Genomic DNA, 19,861 nt, shown 5'->3' with positions numbered 1-19,861 from the left:
GGCATACGTTTTCCAGCTTTTCCTAAGCCTCTTCCTACTAGAGTAAACCAAAATAATTTTGCACTAACCCAAAGCAAGAGTTCCTTGGTGCCTCCCCCCCAACACCCCTCCCCCCCAGTTCATTTTAGCTAAATTCCAAAAGAGCAGCTTAAGTCTAAAGGCATACTTTGATCGAATTAAACACATCCTTACAGACACCTGAGGTAGCTGAGTGGGAGTACTGAGATCAAAAGGGTCAGAGGGTTTTCCTTTTATAGAAAGAGCATGACAGAAGACACCGAACATTTCTGACTGTTGGGGAAAGAAAAAAAAAGTCAACAGGTTTTATACATGCTTTTTCTGATTGGGGGGGGGGGGGTTGGGAAGATGGAAAACACCAAAGAACCCACTGCACAATTATTTGCGTCTTCCCCTATAGAACGCAAACAGCACTTAGCCGCCTTTCCCTTCCTGCAGTGAACATGAATGCTCATCAGCAGGAGCGAAGTGAGAAAACCATGCAGGCTCAGTCCTCCTGCCTGGCAGTCACAGCCCAGCTCACTGCTGACAAAAGACAGGGAAGACTTGCCAGCACCGGCTAGATCAGGGAATGACAAATCCTATGTAAATTATTTCCTGCCTCCACTCAGCAAAGCAATAGCTCCTTTCCAATGGGCAGCAAGACAGTCAGAAAAATGAAAAAAAGTTTCCTAAGCTTGATAAGCCCCTCTGCAACTAAAACTAGTAGGAAGCAGAGAGTAAGCAGACACAACCTCCTTTGTAGGAATTCTGGTACATTCTTCTTGCCATTACAGGCAAAGGATGGGATTTTTTCTTCTCACCACTCACTGAAGCAAAGCCCACAGTAGCTAAAACTTCAGGACTCTATAGACAGGACAATATTAGGGGGCTTTCATAGAGAGGAACATCGTAGAGATAACCTTGGTGCGCACACACATTCCTGTAACATGTACATAAAGGAAAATGCCAACAGTCAGCTGATAAAATAGTATCAGAACGTGAGAGTGCTGTTGTAAAAGGATACTCACAACTTCTTGAGCCCTAGCTATGCCTGTTACCAGGCGTTGGTGCATTTTGCTCTTTTTCTTTAAGATCTGCATTCTTAGTTATTTACTGTGCTTATTCCCACACTGGTGGGCAGAGATTCTAGCTTAACTTTATATGCTAGAATCTGCCCTGTTGAACTCTATTGACAAAAATAATAAAGAGCTTCACACACCAGTTACCCAATTGGGAAGAAACTAGACAACTTTGCTTTTATTTAAATAAATCTTGCATGACAGACTGTCAGAAGTGTTTGAATTTTATTTAAAGTTAAAATATTTTGCTGTTCACATTACATATCCATTCCTCTGTTCAAAAAAAAAAAAAAAACAAGTACTTGACTCTTTTGCAGCATCTTCCGTCTGGTAAATTAACGAGACAAGACAACTATACTGACCATTCTTTTTTCCAACCATCCAATCATCAATACTTCTATCAGCATACCTGTTGTAATTGCTCATAAGGAGAAACTGTGTGCCAAAATCCCACTTCCAGTATTTCCAGAAGCGGTCATCTAAATGTTGTATTGCCACAAGTAAACTTTTCCAGCAGACATTTCATACCATTTACATCAGCTTCCACAGGTATTTCTTCAAGTAGAGCACTAAAAAGCTTGACTGAAAATAAAAACTGACTTAATACAAAAATGTTCAGGTTTTTACTTGTTCCTAGGCCACTTTGGACATAAGATAAAGGCCAACCAGAAGCTTATGCACTTCAAGTTACATGACAGCTTTACGAAGCAAGGCTACCCAGCAAGCCACCAGCAGGGCTGTCCTTGATGCAACTACCTCCTTCTCCTTGATTACCACCATGCTATGTGCAGTGTCCTGATGAAGACTGTGACTTGGGCAGCTCAGTTCTGCACTTCCATCCATGAGTTCAGCATCAGACACCCACTCGCAGCCCAGCACACCTGCAGCTGCAGGAGAGAAAAAGGCACCATCCTGAGGAGCAACTCAGCAGGAGATACTGTGGTGCCCACATGCAGGCTGATAACAAGCACACTGTATCATACAGGCAGAGGCTTGTTTAGCTTTATTTTTTTTCCTATCTCAAAGGCAATGCCACCCATTAAAGCCAAATGTGAACAAGTCTTGAGATGTCTGAAGAAATAAAAGCAGAAAATCTTGTTACACAGCCCAGACTGTCAAACTGACATACTTCAAGGCATTCCTCAAATCATTCCAAAGAACTGAAAGCCCTGGACTCATACAGAACTGAGACAAATGCAGACCTGCCAGGGCAACCATGAGCTGCACCAGTGAGCGGGAATACCAGCTGAACACGTATCCTGGTAAATACTGAATGCACCACATGTCCACCGGAACTCCAGGCTCCTGCTGAAAAAGGGTGTTCCTGGCAACTCTGGTTAACAACACGCTGCTACCTCCAGGTAGCTGAAACAGTTTGAAAAAGAACGATGGATGAATATTTTGCAGCATTCATTTTCTCCAGCAAGAACCAAAATTACCTATCAAGTAATCCATCTTAAAAGTTCCTCGATTCAGCTCACATGTTCAGTAAGTCAGTGACTAAGCTGTGAGCAAAGCTTATGGCATTTACAGCTTCTCTCTCCTAACAGCATGTCTTCTCATCTTCTCAGCATCAATACCTGGGTAAGGGTTTTCTTTCATTGTGGGATTGGGAAGAAAAAAAGTGCTGTAAAAGACAAAGGTAGAAAACTCTTGTAAAAACTCTGAATTAATCACTCTTTACTACCAATACAGCCTTCCCAGTGGTTCTGTAATTAGTATATTCCAAGCTCTTCTCAACAAAGGATCAGGAACCAGGAATTCCTCATGTGTAAATCCTGCTCCAATAACGACTGTCTCAGTGCAATTACTCACTGGCTGATGCAAGCTCCCCAGCCCATCTTTCCCATTTTCTCTCCTTTCACAACATTCACAGCATACAAGATGTGACTCTCCCAAAGCAGTGCAGCACAGCTACTTAATAACTGAGCTCAGCCTGGAAGTCACAGGGAAGCACTCCACATATCTGAGCTTGTACGTGTCTTCATCAGTGAACATAGATCAAATTGAAGGAGTTGGTTCTCCTCTCTGGTATAAGAAGACCTCCTTTTTCAGCAAACACATGGACAGAAAGTGCATCCACACCTTACAACAAGCATTTTAAGTCCCTTAATTGTGGAGAACTTCAACTACCTATAAACTACTGCAAACTGCTCTGTGTCTTCTTCCCCTATTATCTGTACAATAGTCAAAGCCTTTTGCAAAATGTTCAGTTAAAAGCATACTCCTCAGCTCATGTTGTGTTAAATATTAACTAAGACCATGTGGAAGCTGCAAATGGATAAAAAAAGAAAAAAAAATGCAATTTCAGTTAATAGCCAGTGTGGAAGTGAGTGCAGAATGCAGCAGAAGTTTCAAATGCCAGACACCCCTGGAAATGGCCGGATGTCTCTGATCAGTTATCTGAACTCAATGTGCTCAGTTTCTGGGTCTTCTTGTCCTGTAGAATACAACTTAAATCGTTTTAAGTTGTAATTTCTTATTTACATTTCATCTAAAAGCCTAACTTAAGCTTTCGAAAATAAACAAATAAATAACACTAATCTACAGATTCAGGTGGCAAAACAAACATTCTAGATTAAAAGAAAAGAAGAAAAAAAAAACACAAAACACCCAATTAAAATCAGCATTAAAAGCTCGAGTAACAGCAGCCAGGCTCCCTGCAAAGAGGACCGGCGCCGACGGCCCCGAGGCAGGCGCGCAGCGGGCAGGCGGACTAGACAGCAGTCTCGCTCAGCGGAGCGGGCACTGCACCGCGTGCACCCGAAGGAGAGGGCACAGCACCGGGACTGCCCGTACCCGCCTCGCCGACACCTCACGGACTGCGCTTTGGGAAGAGCTGCGACGGGGTCCCAGAGAGCCGGGCTTACGGGCGGGGCAATGAGATGCAGCACCGTTAACTCGAAGAAGAGTTACATCTGTTTACACGAAACGGTGACTTTGAGCCTAGCGTGATGGTTATGGGTGACACAGTGGGCAATATATCAGAAATCCTTCCTCTGTGTAGGCGGAATAAACATAAAGTAAACACAGTTTTCGTGAATTACATCCGTTTCTGGAAGCAGTAACGATGCAGCCGGTGCTCCGGCCTGCCCACCACCGGACACTTCACGACAGAGGAAGCACCTTCGTTCCCCGCCTTCCCGAGGCGCATAGGAGTGCTGTTGTGTTGCACAACACGTGGGCAGCCACGTTCACAGCGCTCAGCAGCTCAGCAGCTCGCGCCCTGCTGGCAGGTCCCCAGCCGAGCCTCGTGCAGCTCCCAACAAACCGTCTCGTAGCGATTTACAAAAAGAGCCGAAGAGCTGAAGCTTGCCCTGAACAACTACAGTGCAGCTCAGTACCCGGCCACGCACTTTCCCGGCGGGCGCCCGCAGCCCACTCCTCTCCATAGGGCCAGAGCCCTCAGATCACGCCCAGAGCCCCCCCTCCCCAGCGGGCTCCTCGAGGGCTGCCGGCGCCTCCCGCCGCGGCCTTCAGCCCCGCGTGGCGGGCAGGCGCACGATGTCTCCTTGCCCGCCGCACCGCACCCCGGCGGCCGCGGGGTCTCGGAGCCTCACCTCCCATAGCAGTGACAGCAGCAGCGCGGCCCCGGGCTGCAGGCGCCTCATCTCGCCTCGTCCTCGCCGCCTCCGCCGCCTCAGACGCGTAGGGGCGCTGTCAACAGCGCCATGTCCAGCGCCCGGGGAGGGCTCGGGCGGCACGAGAGAGAAGACACTGCCAGCGGCTTGGGAACGCGGACACCGCGCGAAAGGACGGCAAGTCGGGAGGGCTGATAGGGCAGCCCAGGGGCAGGGCCGGCAAGCAGTCAGCGACAGGGCAGGAGGCGGGGAAGCCCCTCAGCAGAACGGGCAGGGGCGGGCTGACCGGCCTCTCCACTCAGAGGGGACGCGGCCGGAGCCGGGCGGGCAGCGCTGAGGAGAAGCGAGGCGGCGGACAGCGTGGTACCCGGCCGGCGGTACAAAGAGGGCCAGCGCCACCGCGGTGGCTGAGGGCGGGCAGAGGCGGTACCCGTCGCGGCACCGCCCCGCTGTCCTGCTGTGCTCGACCTTAACTGCCGAGGGCGGATGGGCCGCAGGGTTACGGTGTTGGAGTCTGTGGAGCACTTAATAGCGACCCCCTTCTCAGAGGAGATCAGCTCCCGCAGAGGTGGAGGCTGTGTCCTGCGTGTTAGCGAGCACGGGTGGGGGAAGTAGTCACTGCCAGGATGTGACTGGTGCGGTGGGGACTGGCCCGGACCAGGGGAAGGCAGCTCCCGGAATTCGTGTCATGGGATGCCAAGAGTACACAGCAGCACAGGTAGGCCCCGAGGAAGAGGAGGAGGAAGGGGACTGTGCTGCCTTACGGATGGGGAACAGGAGCTACGTGGATGGGGATGTGTTTTGTACCAGCATGATTATGGAGGGTGTCTTTGGCCCGTCAGAGGGGCTGTGTCCCCATTGTCATTTTTCATGTACTTGATTAGTTACCAACAGCCCTGGCCACCTTCTCAAGGTCTCAGGAACTGCCTTGAGCACCATCAGGTGCAGTGAGCCCTGTAATGCATGGCCAGTGTAGTTATGTCAAGGATGTTTCTTTCACTGCCATCGTGTTGAGGTGCTTGGAGGCTCCTTTCCCAAGCCCAGTCCCATTCTTAGCACAGCTAGACCTGGCACTGCTTCAGGGACAAATAGCTGTTCTTCACATTCAAGTGAGACCAGTGATCGCCAGGTATCTTAGTGTTGCAAAATAACTAGCATAGCCCTTGGGTATGAAAATATGAAAGGGTATGAAAAGGGACCTCCTGTTGCCATCTGAATAACAGACATTTACCAACAGCATTTCTGAAGGAGGGGTACACTCCCATGGTCCTTTTGTGGGCTAGCTATTCAAAGATGATTAGCATGTCCTTGCAAGGCACAGCTCCTTCATTCAGCACTTCTTTGTCACAGACTTAAAGGAAGGAACTTGCCACCTCTTGATGCCAGGTGGCTCAGCAAAATGTTATCAGGTGAGTATTTTTTTCTAATTAGTCAACTTTCAGGCAGTTTGCAGAGGCTTCCAGCTGGCACATGTTAATCATACATGGGTCACTCTGAAAGTAATTCCTCCTATTTATTTCCATGGAAGCTACAATAGATAAAGAGTACAATACCACTATTTGACAGAGCAAATTATCTGCTATAAAACACTTTTTTTTTTCCAGCAGAATCACCACCATTAAGCTATGCATTTTTCAGCAGTGATGAACAAGAGCCTGCATGTTGTGCTCGTAAAAATCTGCATGGCTATATGCAACACGGCTTGTCTTCCATGTTGCTGTTGCTACTGTTGAAATGCACCACCCACCACCTCACTGTGCTCAAATCCGCTGTTCAGTCTCCATAAATGTTCAGTAAGTGTTGATGAATGTCAGTGAGTGTCATTTTTTCGACATGAAGGAATTCAATTTCATACCTTTGTTTCATAATGCACTTCCCTGTCAAACGCCATGTAGTCAGTCTGCCTCTCTGCTGTCAACTGTGACATGGCAACAAAATACAACAGAATACTGGTGGAAAGGTACAACCTCAACTGCCATACTGCCACCATCTGCCTCTGATGTCGTGGGCCACCATAATAAAACAGTACACATAACTTTTCAAGCAGCCATCATACATCCTCTATACGCTCTATATAACAAGTTTCCGTAGACTAAGGACCTCCCACACACTGCATGACATTGTTCACTCTCAGGCAGCCTGTTTTTACCTTTACATTTTACCTAAATGACCACTGATTCTGATGTTTCCACTGAGACATTTATCTCTATTTGATGCCATCCATTCCAAAATTGTGAGGTGTATTTTTCAGATGAATACACACACCTCAAACTGAATTTGCTAGAAGATGTCTAAGAAGATGTGACAGCCATCACTTCGCCCAACAACAAAGGCTTGATGAGGTAACTTCTCAGTGGTACACACAACTCTCTATAAGGTCTGATGAGTGGAAAGTCCCACTTTATTTAACCTGTACTATAGAGAAAGACACATTGTGTATTAGGTATCATCTAAGATAAGTCAACTCACATTGTCATGACAAACAAACACAAAGTTGGGAATCACTTCAAAAACATTGCACTGCATGGAAGTTTGAAAAGGACATACACATCATTTGTTTTCAGGTCTCTTACCCCGACATACAGCTTTAGCACTGAACTCCCTCCCCACTCCTATTTTTTGTGTTTCATGACCTATGTAGCAGTCTTCTGGGGTCACACCAAGACTTGATGGTACCACATGCAAGAAACCAGCCTGATCCATCTAGAGGCACCAAATGAATCTGAACAGCTGTGCTGAACATGAGTGGCCTGTGTTGCTGCTGCTGGCACAAATTCTTGCAGGACTTTGGAAACATGAAGGCAGGAAATAAAGTTAGGAGAGGAATCTGGAATCTCGTCACCATAGGCACTATGGTTCTTAGAGGCCAACTCTGCCTGCATTTTCAGCTGATGGCCCCAAGTATGCCTAGGCAAGAGCCAGGTAGCAGATACACATCAGTTAATTATGAACACGTATAACCCTCCTGAGTTAATGCTGAGACCCAAGAAAGCATTTTTTGTTTTGTTTTGTTTTATTATTATTTTTTCCTAGGAGAAGGAAGGATTCAGCTGGGGCGAGAAAGAAAGAAATTAATACTGTTGGTTTTTTTTGTTTGTTTTTTGTTTTTTCCCCTTGAGAAGATTAGTTAGAGTGAGATAGAGATGACAGGGAGGAGGAAGAGAAAGCCACACAGTCTGGAAGCATATGTCTCCATGTGTATATAAGCGTAGATAAGGGCATGTATATCCTAACTACGAAATTCTTTCTAGGCCAAGAAATAAACTGAAAAAAAGAAAAGCATCTCCTGACCCAGGCATAAATGGTTTCAGATTTCATCCTTTAAGTGATGTCTTCCCTCACTTCCACCTAAATTCGGGGAACCATCTTCATCCCTGGAGAAAGCCCATTTGCTTTAGTGGAGTTACAGTACAAATGAACTTAGCTCAACACGTGACATTTTCTCAGCTAAAGTGCAAGTTGTAGCAGAACCCCTTAGAGTTTGTCTAGGCTCTAATGAACACTTTCCATCTGCCATGTACAGCTAGTCAGCAAAGCAGGCATGGTACACACTGTGTTGTTTTGATGGAACAGGAAAATGAGATAAGGTTTTTGTTGGAGGCGAGGTCTCTGGGAGAAAAAAAGCCTCTCATTCCCCAGCCTAATTTCAGTATTTCTTCTGATACACTGTTCAAATAGTAATACACCTAAGTGCCCAGGAGCTATGCATAGAAACAAAGGTTAATAAAAAAAATTCTAGTTCCATGAGCAGCAGCATTAATGAAGCTTTATTTTCATAGAATCATAGAGTGGCCTGGATTGAAAAGGACCACAGTGATCATCGAGTTTCAACCCTCCTGCTATGTGCAGGGTCGCCAACCACTAGACCAGGCTGCCCAGAACCACATCCAGCCTGGCCTTGAATGCCTCCAGGGATGGGGCATCCACAACCTCCTTGGGCAACCTGTTCCAGTGTGTCACCACCTTCTGGGTGAAAAACTTCCTCCTAATATCCAACCTAAACCTCCCCTGTCCCAGTCTAAAACCATTCCCCCTTGTCCTATCACTATCCACCCTTGTAAACAGCGGTTCCCCCTCCTGTTTATATGCTCCCTTCAAGTACTGAAAGGCCACAGTGAGGTCTCCCTAGAGCCTTCTCCAAGCTAAACAAGCCCAGTTCCTTCAACCTTTCCTCATAGGAGAGCTGCTCCAGCCCTCTGATCATCTTAGTGGCCCTCCTCTGGACCCATTCCAAGAGCTCCACATCCTTCCTGTACTGGGGACCCCAGGCCTGGACGCAGTACTCCAGATGGGGCCTCACAAGAGCTGAGTAGAGGGGCACAACCACCTCCCTCTCCCTGCTGGCCACTCCTTTTTTAATGCAGCCCAGAACACAGTTGGCCTTCCAGGCTGCAAGGGCACAGTGATGGCTTATGTCCAGCTTCTTATCTACCAGGACCATCAAGTCCTTCTCCGCAGGGCTGCTCTCAAGGAGATCATCCCCCAGTTTGCATAAATACCTGGGATTGCCCCGACAAATGTGCAACACTTTGCACTTGGCCTTGTTGAACCTCATTGGGTTTTCATGGGCCCACTTCTCCAGCCTGTCCAGGTCCCTCTGGATGGCTTCCCTTCTCTCCAATGTATTGACTGCACCACTCAGCTTGGTGTCATCCGCTAATTTGCTGAGGGTGCACTTGATGCCATCATTTATATCTCTGATGAAGATGTTGAAGAGTACCGGTACAAAGACCAACCCCTGCGGGACACCGCTTGTGACCAGCCTCTACCCTGACACAGACCCATTGATCACAACCCTTTGGCTGCGTCCAGACAGCCAGTTCCTAATATACTGAACAGTCCATCCTTCAAATCCACACCTCTCCAATTTATTCTGAAACCAGGCAGGTGAATATTTTTGGAGTGTACTGTGCTTCCAGACTGCACAGAACAAGAGTTTTTCTTCTTCATGTTGGAACAGTTGTTCCTAATATTATTGAGAAGCATTTGATTCCACAAGAGCTGTGTGTGAAGCAGGTAACAATTTTATATAAACAAATACATTATTCTCATTTACTTCTTTGCATGAATCATAAACAACTACAATTTTGAATTTATTTCAGTTACTGCTATTACTTCCTTCACATGTGCTATTAGAATTTGTCAAATTATGTTTGTTCTCCTAACTGTGATTTAAATGTAAGGTAACTTCAAATATACTTCGAAATTCTCCTGTATAATTATTTAAATGGAGATAGGCTTTATCAGTACCTCTTTTCAGTAAAAGAAAGTCCTTTTTAATTGCACAAAGTATGCGTAAATATCTCAGCCTTCCTAAATTCTCACCATTTTCTTTTGAGAAAGTAGCATTATTCATTTGAAAACAGATAGAAAAATATTGTATTCACAAATACAATAACCCACCAATGCAAATGTTGGTTGTTTTTTTTTGTTTGGTTTTTTTTGTTTGTTTGTTTTTTGTTTTTTTACAGCTTCTGTATCTTGTTCAAAGCACGTTTTTTTTTTTTTTAATCCTATGCATCTCATAAGATGTGAGTCATTTCCTGAAAAAAATGTACCTTTTTTTTTCCTAACTGTGTGGCAGAGGAAGAAGTTTACATAAATATGTAGTATAATAGTTAAATTTAGATTAGAATCCAACTTCCCAGAACGAAGACTTCTTTTTATGTTATTACTTTCACCAATAACTATCCATCAAAAATTACTTCAAATAAAACGTTAAAGGAAGTCTGACTGAGAGACTTGTTTAAGCTTTAGCAATCTGCTCCAAACTCATTAATGACCAAAGTGCTCCTATCTTCAATGCTTGCATCTTTAGGAAAAGTCTATGGAATTTCAGTGTGATGATATGAATATACTTGCCTTTTTTGAAATGGAAATGCAAATTTCCATTTATACATCCTACAACTTAGTTTTAATATGGAAAGATCTTACTGATCTGATCAGCACAAGTAAAAAAATTACTGATTAGTATTGCTATACATCCATATACTATTTTTTTAATGCAGTGCTAGCAACATCATTAACATCTGCAAAGCTCATGGAAGGGTCAGAATTCCTGCTGTTTTCCATAACTACTGAAATTAAATAAAAATCATTAAACTGAAAGAAAATTACTTCTGAATAGACTGTACTCTGAGATTTTCAAATGAGAGTCCACAGTAGTCATAGTTACTAAATACTACTGCAATGGGCACTTCTTGCACCATTTCCAATAAAGCATAACATGTTTAGCTGATTTGCTAAGAAATGAAGGGTGGAAGGATTGTATACAAACCCCCATACCTAGTCTCCAGAAAACTGCTACTCACATTCTGTGGCTTTGAGACTCCTCGTGGAGTCAGGTATTTGTCTATCATATTAAATAAGTAGTTCTATAACGAACAGTAAATTGAGGAGCACCAAGCATGAGGTAGGCATTAGTAATCAGGAGGATGAAGTTTATTGATTGGACATACTATAAAATGCAACCAGAGTAACTGTATCAAATCAAATGGTTTTTTGTTCTGTTTTCCTGATCAAGAATTAAGTTTATCCTCTCAGCAGAGATATTACTGTTAGAGAACTCAGGATCTAAAAGTGGTTATTTTTTTCCTGAAAGATGGATCATTTGTAAATTCAAATTCTTTGTTGGCAGTCTATGGTGAAAGGTGAAATATTTGCTTGGTGGAAGGATTAAAGAAGGATGTGTTCATTCATGGTACTGTTATAGGAAAAAAATCTTGAGTCAATGGAACATTTTGTCTCCAAAGAATTACTATTGAGTTCAGTGGATAATTAGAGGTCTAAACACGTGCTGTTGGAGCCAGATGTATTCTGGACTACCTCAGACCTGAGCAAGGTAAGTACGAAACTTTGTCAAGTTACAGTGGGAACTTTCCATGCTGCCTTCCTAGGGGAACTAATCCCAAGCAGAAGGTGACATAGTGGAAATGCAAAGCTGTGACCTGTGGCTCATGAGAACAAGCCCCCTGGAATGAAACAGTCTGGAGCACTTCATTTTTGCTTTATCTTGTCTTCCTGTCTGCACCACAAACAGTCTTTTAAACCTTTACAGCATCTTTATAGCCAAATAATAAAAAGCTCTACCAGGGTGTTGGTTACAGATGGGAACAATGAGCCCTTGGTGATCTGATTCTTCTCAGATCAATGTAAATTAGGATTAATTCCACTGAAGTCACTGGGAAAAAAATCTAAAGCCAGTGAAAGTGGAGAATAAAGTTTTAGATTTCAGATCTAAGTTAAACAAAAAGATCAAGTTGCCTAATAGGGGTTTTCCTTACCCATTTAAAGTAATAATCATTTCCTGTTTATTTTTGGTTTTGTTTTGTATCTTTCCCCTTACTGTGAATCTATCTGATTTGCAGCATACTGTGAATACACATAGCATACTGAGAATTTCTCTACCATGGTAGCCTTGCTATTTCAGTGCTATATCACTGCAACCATGCAGTGATGTTATTCACTAGCTCTGTTTGTAGCAGCCTTCAAGAGCCTCATGGGATCCATTGTGAAGAGGAAGATCATTTAACCTTTAATCAACCTTATGTGGTATGTGGTGTCCCTGCATACATTTACACACATACAACACTGTTAGGCAGGAAATATTTGCCTCTGGTATCCCCACTTGCAACTCCATCCACCTATTCTCCTAAGTTTTCCTGCAACTCCTACCACTTCTCTGCACTGAAGATATTAGACAGTGGGTTTATTCCCCCTAAAAATGAGTACTTCCAGCCATCAGGTAGACCTTCCTCAGGACACCTGAGAACCAGAGCAAAGAATTCGTCCCTGGCACTAGCACACACATGAGCCTGAATGTAGTCACTGAAGCATGTAAGGCCCTGCATGAGGAAACCACATTGATTTTCTTGGAGCATTTATGCTGCTTATCACAAAATTCAAGATGAGTTCTTCAGCTGAGGAGTATCAGGTTTCTATACTAATTAAAAATGCATTCTGTCAGCCTAGTTTATTGTGTAAATGCCAATGTAGGGACTTGGCAAACAGTGAAGTCAGTTGAAGTCTGTGATTTATTATTTACTTGGCCTTAAAAAGCTGATAATGCTATCCAGCATGGCCAACATCTCACACCTATCTAAACTGCGCTACAGATTTTTTTATCTAAGACACTTATCACCAGTGTTCCTAAGCTGCTACAGCGTGCTGTGCACTGTTAAATGACTTCTAGGCAGCTCTGTTTTGACTATACTAGATTTTATCACCACAACATGCCTTAGCATAGCACATATTTGCCCAGCCGTCAGTCAATTTCAAGTCCTATAATCAAAATCATTCATATACATTCATGTACTCCCATGCCCATTTCTTTGTTCCAGCTGGCCCAGCCTTGAGAAACCACACTATGAACACATTCCAGGATCTCCTTACTTTTTGGGAAAGAAGGTACGGATCTTCTAGGCCTACTGACACAGAAGAGAGGATACGTGCCCAACTGTAGACATAAAGCTGTCTTTGGGAACAGGAGACAGGATGCGGCAGAGGGTAAAAGCTACTGGGATAGCAAACATTGAAAAAATGGATCCAAAAGAGAGCCAGTTTGGGCTGCTTGAGAAGAAAGGACTGTGCTCCGATACACAGTTGTGGAGAATTGTTTCCACAATACGGAAGTGCTGGTATTCTGCAGTTCAGTCTGCATTATTAAACAGTGGAGTGAGGGATAGCCAGGCATCAACAAAGCAATGCAGCTTTTACCAGTGAAAATAAATTCTGCTCACTATGCACACAGCATTTAGACACAGCAGCAAGTGGCAATGTCAACATCACTTATTCACTAATTATTATATATTTATTACCATTAATAAAGCTCTCTTTGATGTTTGAATGGATTCTGCCTGTGAAGAATGATACATTTACCAAGGTAAAGCACTTCTGGACTCCATTCAGGGTAAATAGCCATTATCCTCTTGTCCCTTTTTAGTGGTGGGAAGTGGTATTTACGTGAAAAATAGGACCGACTGGAGAATAACCTCCATAAATGAGATCGTAGTCTGGCTTTTTACTTAAAAAAAAAAAATTAAAAAAAATAAAAAATAAAAAATAAAAATATAAAAAGATGTAAAAAGCCTGAGCCACAGATTGTTGCAGCTCAGCCTCTTAAGTATTTACACTGTGGCTACAAAGAGTAAAACTTCAGATACATATTAGTAGATAAAGATGGTAACAGGCATAATCCGTATAATGTCTCCTCATGGATGGCAAAGCCTGTGCTAGGATATGAAATGTAAGGATAGTCACTTTCTGCAATCTCCAAAGCTTGGAGTATGATATTCTTTTTATCTCAGGCTTGAGGGTTTACAATGTAGATAGTCTTAAGAATGTAGACATATCCTTGATGTCAGTAAATTGAATTCTTTTATTACTAACTAGATTCACACACATTTCCAAAGGAAGGTGAAATGTTGTAGCTGAAAGTAAAGCAGTGAAATTATTATATTTCCAAATGAAATGACTGATCACTGTCTTGTTGTGTCCTAATAGAAGACCATCAGACCTGGAATTGTAACAGTGTACATGAAGTAGTTCTAATAGCTGCCCTTTCATCCATCCACTCTTACTTATAGAAAAGAAGACAAACACAGCATGTTACAGTACTTTTTCAGGTCACTAGGCCAATCTAATTTATGCTGACAGCCTTTAATTTTAACCAGGTCCATTTACTCTGTGAAACCACAGAGAAAACTATCCTGACAATGTACTGGGAGCAACACGAGAGTGAAATTGAACATACTAGAACATATTAGAACTAGAAAGCAGTGTTCAAAATGGAAAATATTGTGTGAAGCTGTTGCAGGAAAAAAAGAAATGTACTTCAGAGCAATGTCATTTACTCACACTGGGTGAGATCCAGCAAGCTATTGAAGTCAGCAGGGGATCTCTTTCTTGATTTCAGTGGGCTTTGGTTCACAGCCATTGTTTCTCATAGTTCAGAGAATCAATTTTCTTCTTTGACTGTAGAGGCTGAATTGAACAAACAATACTAATTTTGATAATGTGAAGACCAGCTTGACTAATTCAAGTATGTTTTGAACGGCTGTGTGCACACAAGCTCTGTTGCCAGTGTGCTGAGTGTTACTGAGCCAGGACCCCAGGAACACCTCATGCCCCTGTGTTGCCCTCAGCTGCCTGAGTGGCTGGGTGCACTGAGGAGTAGGATACCTGAAATGCTGCTTTTGTAGATATTCAAGAGTTGATACGCATTTTAATATTCCTAACTTAGAGATTTAAATTAAATCAAATGTTAGTGGAATCATATTGTTTTCTAATGGTTAGATTTTAATGAAGTTTTAAACTGATCCTTCACTGTAATGAAATAATTATATAATGCAGGGATGTGTTCTACTGGTCTGAATTAATAACATGACTGCTTTGTATGCTGTCATTTAATTCCAAGGAAAAATATAAAAAATGATTCTAAGTCTGCAGCTAAATGAAACAGAATTCTTCCCATTTGTGTTTACTGATAGAAGATACAAGCTCTCTCCTGTAGACCATTTCTTACTTATATTTCCTCCTTTGCCTTCTCCTACTCCCAAAACTCATGGAGTCTATTTTGCCTCTAGCTCAAGAAGCCAAGTTAGCACTTAGAGGCCTGATAACCTTTCCCTGGCTGCTTGAAGCAAAGTAAGCAGAGTACACAGAGCTTACTCAGTTACAATAAATGAAGCGTTAAAGTCTTCTGTTACAGGCAGGCAAGAAAAATAAGTCCAAGCAGCTTTGAGAATTAGGAGGGTGGGTTAGGATAAAAAGCTATTTAAAGGAAGCGGGTAGTTAATGCCAAGTTAAAATAGGAAAGGTCAGTAGGTAAAAAGGAGGAGATGGCAAGTGCTTGACCTGGTGCCACTGTACTTCATCCTTTCATTCATCTTCTATAATTATTCTGTGTGCAGTGAAGGAATTAAAAAAAATGTTTGGTGCCCCGGTGAGCCTCTGTAATTCATTCATTTTCTGCAATAGTTCTACCTTTGCAAGAGACACAAATTCTTCAGGGAAAAGTTGTAGAAACTCTACAAGTGCACCCCAGTGAAACTTCCTCTTTGTCTCAGCAGCCACATGCAGTATTCACTGCACTTTTAAAATTTCCACCTCTAACAAGTAAACAAAGTCATCAAAAAGAGATAGCTTTATTATCTAGATATACAGAAAAAAACACTGATGCCTCTTTTCACCTGAACATGGTTAGTTTAAAAGATCTCACAGGTATCTTCTCTGAAGGATAAAATTTCTATGCAAAACCAATCGGATGAATTCTTAATAGAGTCTTGTCTCATTATCCTGCTGTACAGAAGAACTGTTTCCTGAGCATAAGAGGAAATTGCTGCCTGCAGAGTGCTCTGATCCACAGCTGATTAGCACTCCAGCAGTAACACAGCCAAGACACTTTTCACACCTTCCCAAGGCCATCTCTTCCTCATATTTCATGCTCAAACACACTCATCCTCAACCTCAAGCAGCTTCAGGTTACTCCAGTTTCAGCCCAAAATCTGTGTTTTCCCAGCCTCTCATGCTTTACTGCATAAAATGGCTTGAATTATATTTTTGTTTGACCTGAAGGAGAAGAATTACCAAGGACTGTGACTATCTCTGGACCTAAATTTCACCATAAGTTTATGAAAACTGATCTTTCCACTAATCCACTTCTGTTGACAACTGAAGAAAGATAAACAATTAAAAAAAAAAAAAAAAAAAACCACAATACCTGTCCAAACTCATTACTCCATGTTTGAGTGTTAGGAAAGTAATCCAAGAATAGAATCATAGAATATCCCAAATTGAAAGGGGCCGACAAGGATCATTAAGTCCAACTCTTGGTGCCACACAGGACACTCAAAAATCAAACCCTATGTCTGAGAGAGCTGTCCAAATGCTTTTTGAACTCCCCACTGCCCTGGGAGACCAAACTCAAATCTAAATTAAATTCCAAATTAAATATCCTTTTAACTTCTTTACAGTTTGTCTGCTTATCTCTCAACCAAGGAGAAGACTAACTGGCCATAGTTCACAGACCAGCATGCTCCCCTATTAGCATTATCTGATTTCCTGCAGTAACACTGCAGATGAACTTAACCTTGTTTTCATAGCTTTCTAGGGTTCCTCATACCTGTCCACTATTTTTTTTGGGTGGAGAAATTTGTTATTATGCGGACTCCAGATCTGATCTGCCATCACTACATTATTAATTATAGTAGCAGGACATGGAAATGTTTTTCTTTCCCAGATAATATTTGTGTCAAAGCTTTCTGAACATTGTTAACCACTTTTTTTTTTTTTTTTAATCCTCTCACAGGTGGTTGAAATGTGAGTAGGTTAAAATGAGAACAGTCTCAAGAGGTTTTTTGCAGTCTCGTAAATTCTGGGTTCCTCTTTTTCATAAACTGTCACAATGTTTTTGCCATATTTGTAAAGCTCCCATGATAAGATCAGAGGCCTATATACCTATTTGCTGTGAGTATTTGGGGAGTTTGCCCAGTTTGGACAGTTTTGCATTTATTTCTGGTGGTGGAAATTCCCTTTTTACTGATTGTGTGATAAGCTGCTTCTACTGTAACAACTCTCATTTCTCTAATTTCTTTTTCAGAAGAGCATCATTACTTTTTTTTTTTTCCTCACAATTTGTAAATATTTCTTTCTACTCCCAGCTTTAGCATGTGCTAGGATAGGTAGAAAGATTTCCAGTGCTGCTGTGGAGCTGTTGCTAACATCCCCTTAGGGACCAGGCTTGGTCCACTTTCAGGGGCTGAGGTTGAATCTTACAGACAGAACCAAAATCCTCCCTGGCTGCTGGAAGTGAGAATGGTGGGAAGTGCCAAAGAACTAGGAGACAGCAGGGAGAAGCAGGAGAACTTGCAGAAGTTTTCTCTTGGAGGGCAGAGAAAGGTGGAGGAGTAACTGAGCAGGAGGAGGCTGTTTTCTAGGAAACCAAGAGTAGCCCCTTGTAAGTGCATTTTAAATGTTCCCTCATACAAGCATCATAAATGTATATCCTTCAAACCACTATAGTAGAGAATAAATGCTAAGAGTTCTCATTACTTTTCTTTTCAGCTTCCTGTTCAACAATCACTTCTCTCTGCTTCTCATTTGTCAGACATTTATTCTCTTTCTCACATTTGTCCAGCAGTGCTGCAGAAGGAGAAGCACAACTAGCATAAGACATTTTTAAAGCTGACTTTTCCAATCATTTCACTTTAGCTAGCAAACAAGAAATAGGCATATGTATACAACATCACCTAGTAATAACCCAAGCTGAACTCCATCACAGATGATGAAAAGTTCAGATGCTCAATAAAGCACTTTGCATTTCTGTACCTTTCAAAAGTGGTGACATCAGCCAAAGACATCCCTAGATTAAACTCATTTTTTCTTTTTCAGGTCCTGGTAACCAGAAATTGTTACTTTCTACACAGATGATCCAAGCATCTGTCTGCCGCTTGTCTGACTCAGCAGCATTTTTGCTGCTTCAGCAATTTTTCTGTCAGCTTAAGGGAGAGAAGAAAGAGGCAGACTTTAAGGGTTCAGCCAATCCAGGATCCTCCACATCAACCATAATGGCATGTACTCATTTGCTCTATACTTAGGACTTAAAAGAAGAGCACTACTGTGGCCATTTCTAAACAGTTTTCAGTTCAGAGCTCTGCTTATTTCTGTTGATGCTTAAATGGCAGCTGGTATAACACATTACTGTCCTTAGCAGAGCATTATGAAGTTTCACTCACTTTAGCTTGTATTCTGGAGTTAGCCTAAACTGCCTGTTGACAGAGTTTCCCTATTTCAAAGTCTATTGTGTTGTTCTCCCTACCATTTATCCTGATTATATGAGGAAAGGATTTAGGTATGTGGACAACTGGATGCTGTTTCCCACATGGCATAAAAAGCAGTGGTTTCAAAGTGCTGGAAGGTTTGATCCCTGCCTGATTAGCTTTTTGGGTCATGGCATGAGGCAGTTAATGCCACTGTCCATCAACATTTGGTGATACTCCATAGCCATGAGAGATACTCCTGAGCCAAACAAGGCAGAAAAGCAAGGAAGAAAGAAGCAAGGTAATCTGTCCACATAGACAGCAACACACATTTGTTTAACATATCTTAACAACATTCTTTACATCTGTGTTTAAATTCATGGCAAATTATAATTAATCTGAGATACTTTCAAGATGTTTTTGTCTCTGACCATTGTCAGAGCATGTGATTAACAAACCTCAGTTATGTAGAAATGAGTAAGACATTTATTTTGTCTTTTTTGTGAGTAGAAAAGGAGCTATCGTATCTTACCACAAATTCTGTGTCTCTCAAACATGTTCATATCACATACATTTTTTTCCATTATAATGAAATCCAAGTGAACTACTTGACTATCATATCTTCTTGCTTACATGACTCAAGTCTACTGGTTTAGTATAATTCCCTTCTTCATAAATGGAAGCAATCCCCTAGCCACTTTTTCCCATTGAAGATGATTTGATAGTTAATTTCTGTGTCTCTTAGTACTATCAGATTTATCTATGCATGAGAGCCCAGAACTCCTGCACATCTCACAGCTCCAAAGGCTCATTTACTAGCCAGGCTGCTATCAAGTTTGTTTAGCTGCCTCAGCCTAAGCAAAACTAGATTTTCTGTCTCTCTGTCCTATTTTCCACATTATTTGAAGGATTTTTCCCTAACTGCCTATGATGCCTATCCCTGGACTGTTTTATACTTCAAACAGTTCTGCTGACTGTGACTCATTTTGTTACAGTATTAGTATTTACCTCAGTTGCTTCTCTCTACCTTTTCTGATGGCCAGCTTCCTGGTTTATACAAAATATAATATTTTTTCCAACAACTTCAAGCACTGTGAGACAGATGAGAATCCCTCCTTTCCACCCAACTTGGCAGTCTAATGCTTCCAGCATTCCCTGTGGTGGGGTTCTGTACTCCTTGCTTGGGAACAATACAAGCACTGCAGTGAGTGTCACAGGTTTCCTGTGAATACGCTTTCACTGAGACTTATAGCGTGCCTCAAGCTATGTTGGCTGGTTAAACTACACTGCAATGTCTCGATCACTCCTTGGTCCAATGCACATGGGATCAGGCTGGCCTGATCCTGAACCTTCATCCCACTTCTGAGAAAAGCCAGCTGTGTTGCACCACAAGGTTTGATACAAAAGTAATAGAAAAACACCTAAGCAAGTCTCATAAGTGGGT

At 42.4% G+C, this 19,861-nt stretch overlaps 1 protein-coding gene and 2 long non-coding RNA genes across 12 annotated transcripts in view; 2 read left to right on the top strand and 1 right to left on the bottom strand.

Moving 5' to 3' along the window:
• The window catches only part of VOPP1 (vesicular, overexpressed in cancer, prosurvival protein 1), a 94,198-nt gene that overhangs the window by 64,172 nt on the left and 10,165 nt on the right, over window positions 1-19,861 (bottom strand). For 5 of the 10 annotated variants that reach the window (XM_015281609.4, XM_004939605.5, XM_001235487.7 and 2 more), the window contains exon 1: window positions 4,640-4,847. The exons of 4 other annotated variants lie outside the window; for them this stretch is intronic. Coding sequence is in view for 4 of the 6 variants with exons in the window: in XM_004939605.5 (XP_004939662.1) it covers window positions 4,640-4,690 (51 nt within the window). In the remaining 2 variants the exon portion in view is untranslated. Of the gene's footprint in view, window positions 1-1,282; window positions 1,967-2,281; window positions 2,445-4,639; window positions 4,848-19,861 lie in introns of those variants that run through there. One more of the 10 variants, XM_040692610.2, reaches the window with a different exon arrangement.
• On the top strand, window positions 5,117-6,522 carry LOC112531739. The gene is made up of 3 exons (XR_003073670.3): window positions 5,117-5,378; window positions 6,011-6,069; window positions 6,268-6,522. It is a non-coding gene; the product is annotated as an uncharacterized LOC112531739 (long non-coding RNA).
• On the top strand, window positions 9,257-13,505 carry LOC112531738. Its single transcript, XR_003073669.2, has 2 exons — window positions 9,257-12,211; window positions 13,000-13,505. It is a non-coding gene; the product is annotated as an uncharacterized LOC112531738 (long non-coding RNA).

The sequence above is a fragment of the Gallus gallus genome, chromosome 2 (genome assembly GCF_016699485.2).
Source record: "Gallus gallus isolate bGalGal1 chromosome 2, bGalGal1.mat.broiler.GRCg7b, whole genome shotgun sequence".
Lineage (NCBI taxonomy): Eukaryota > Metazoa > Chordata > Aves > Galliformes > Phasianidae > Gallus > Gallus gallus.
The sequence above is the reverse complement of the archived record's forward strand: the minus strand, read 5'-3'. Positions and strand labels throughout refer to the sequence as shown.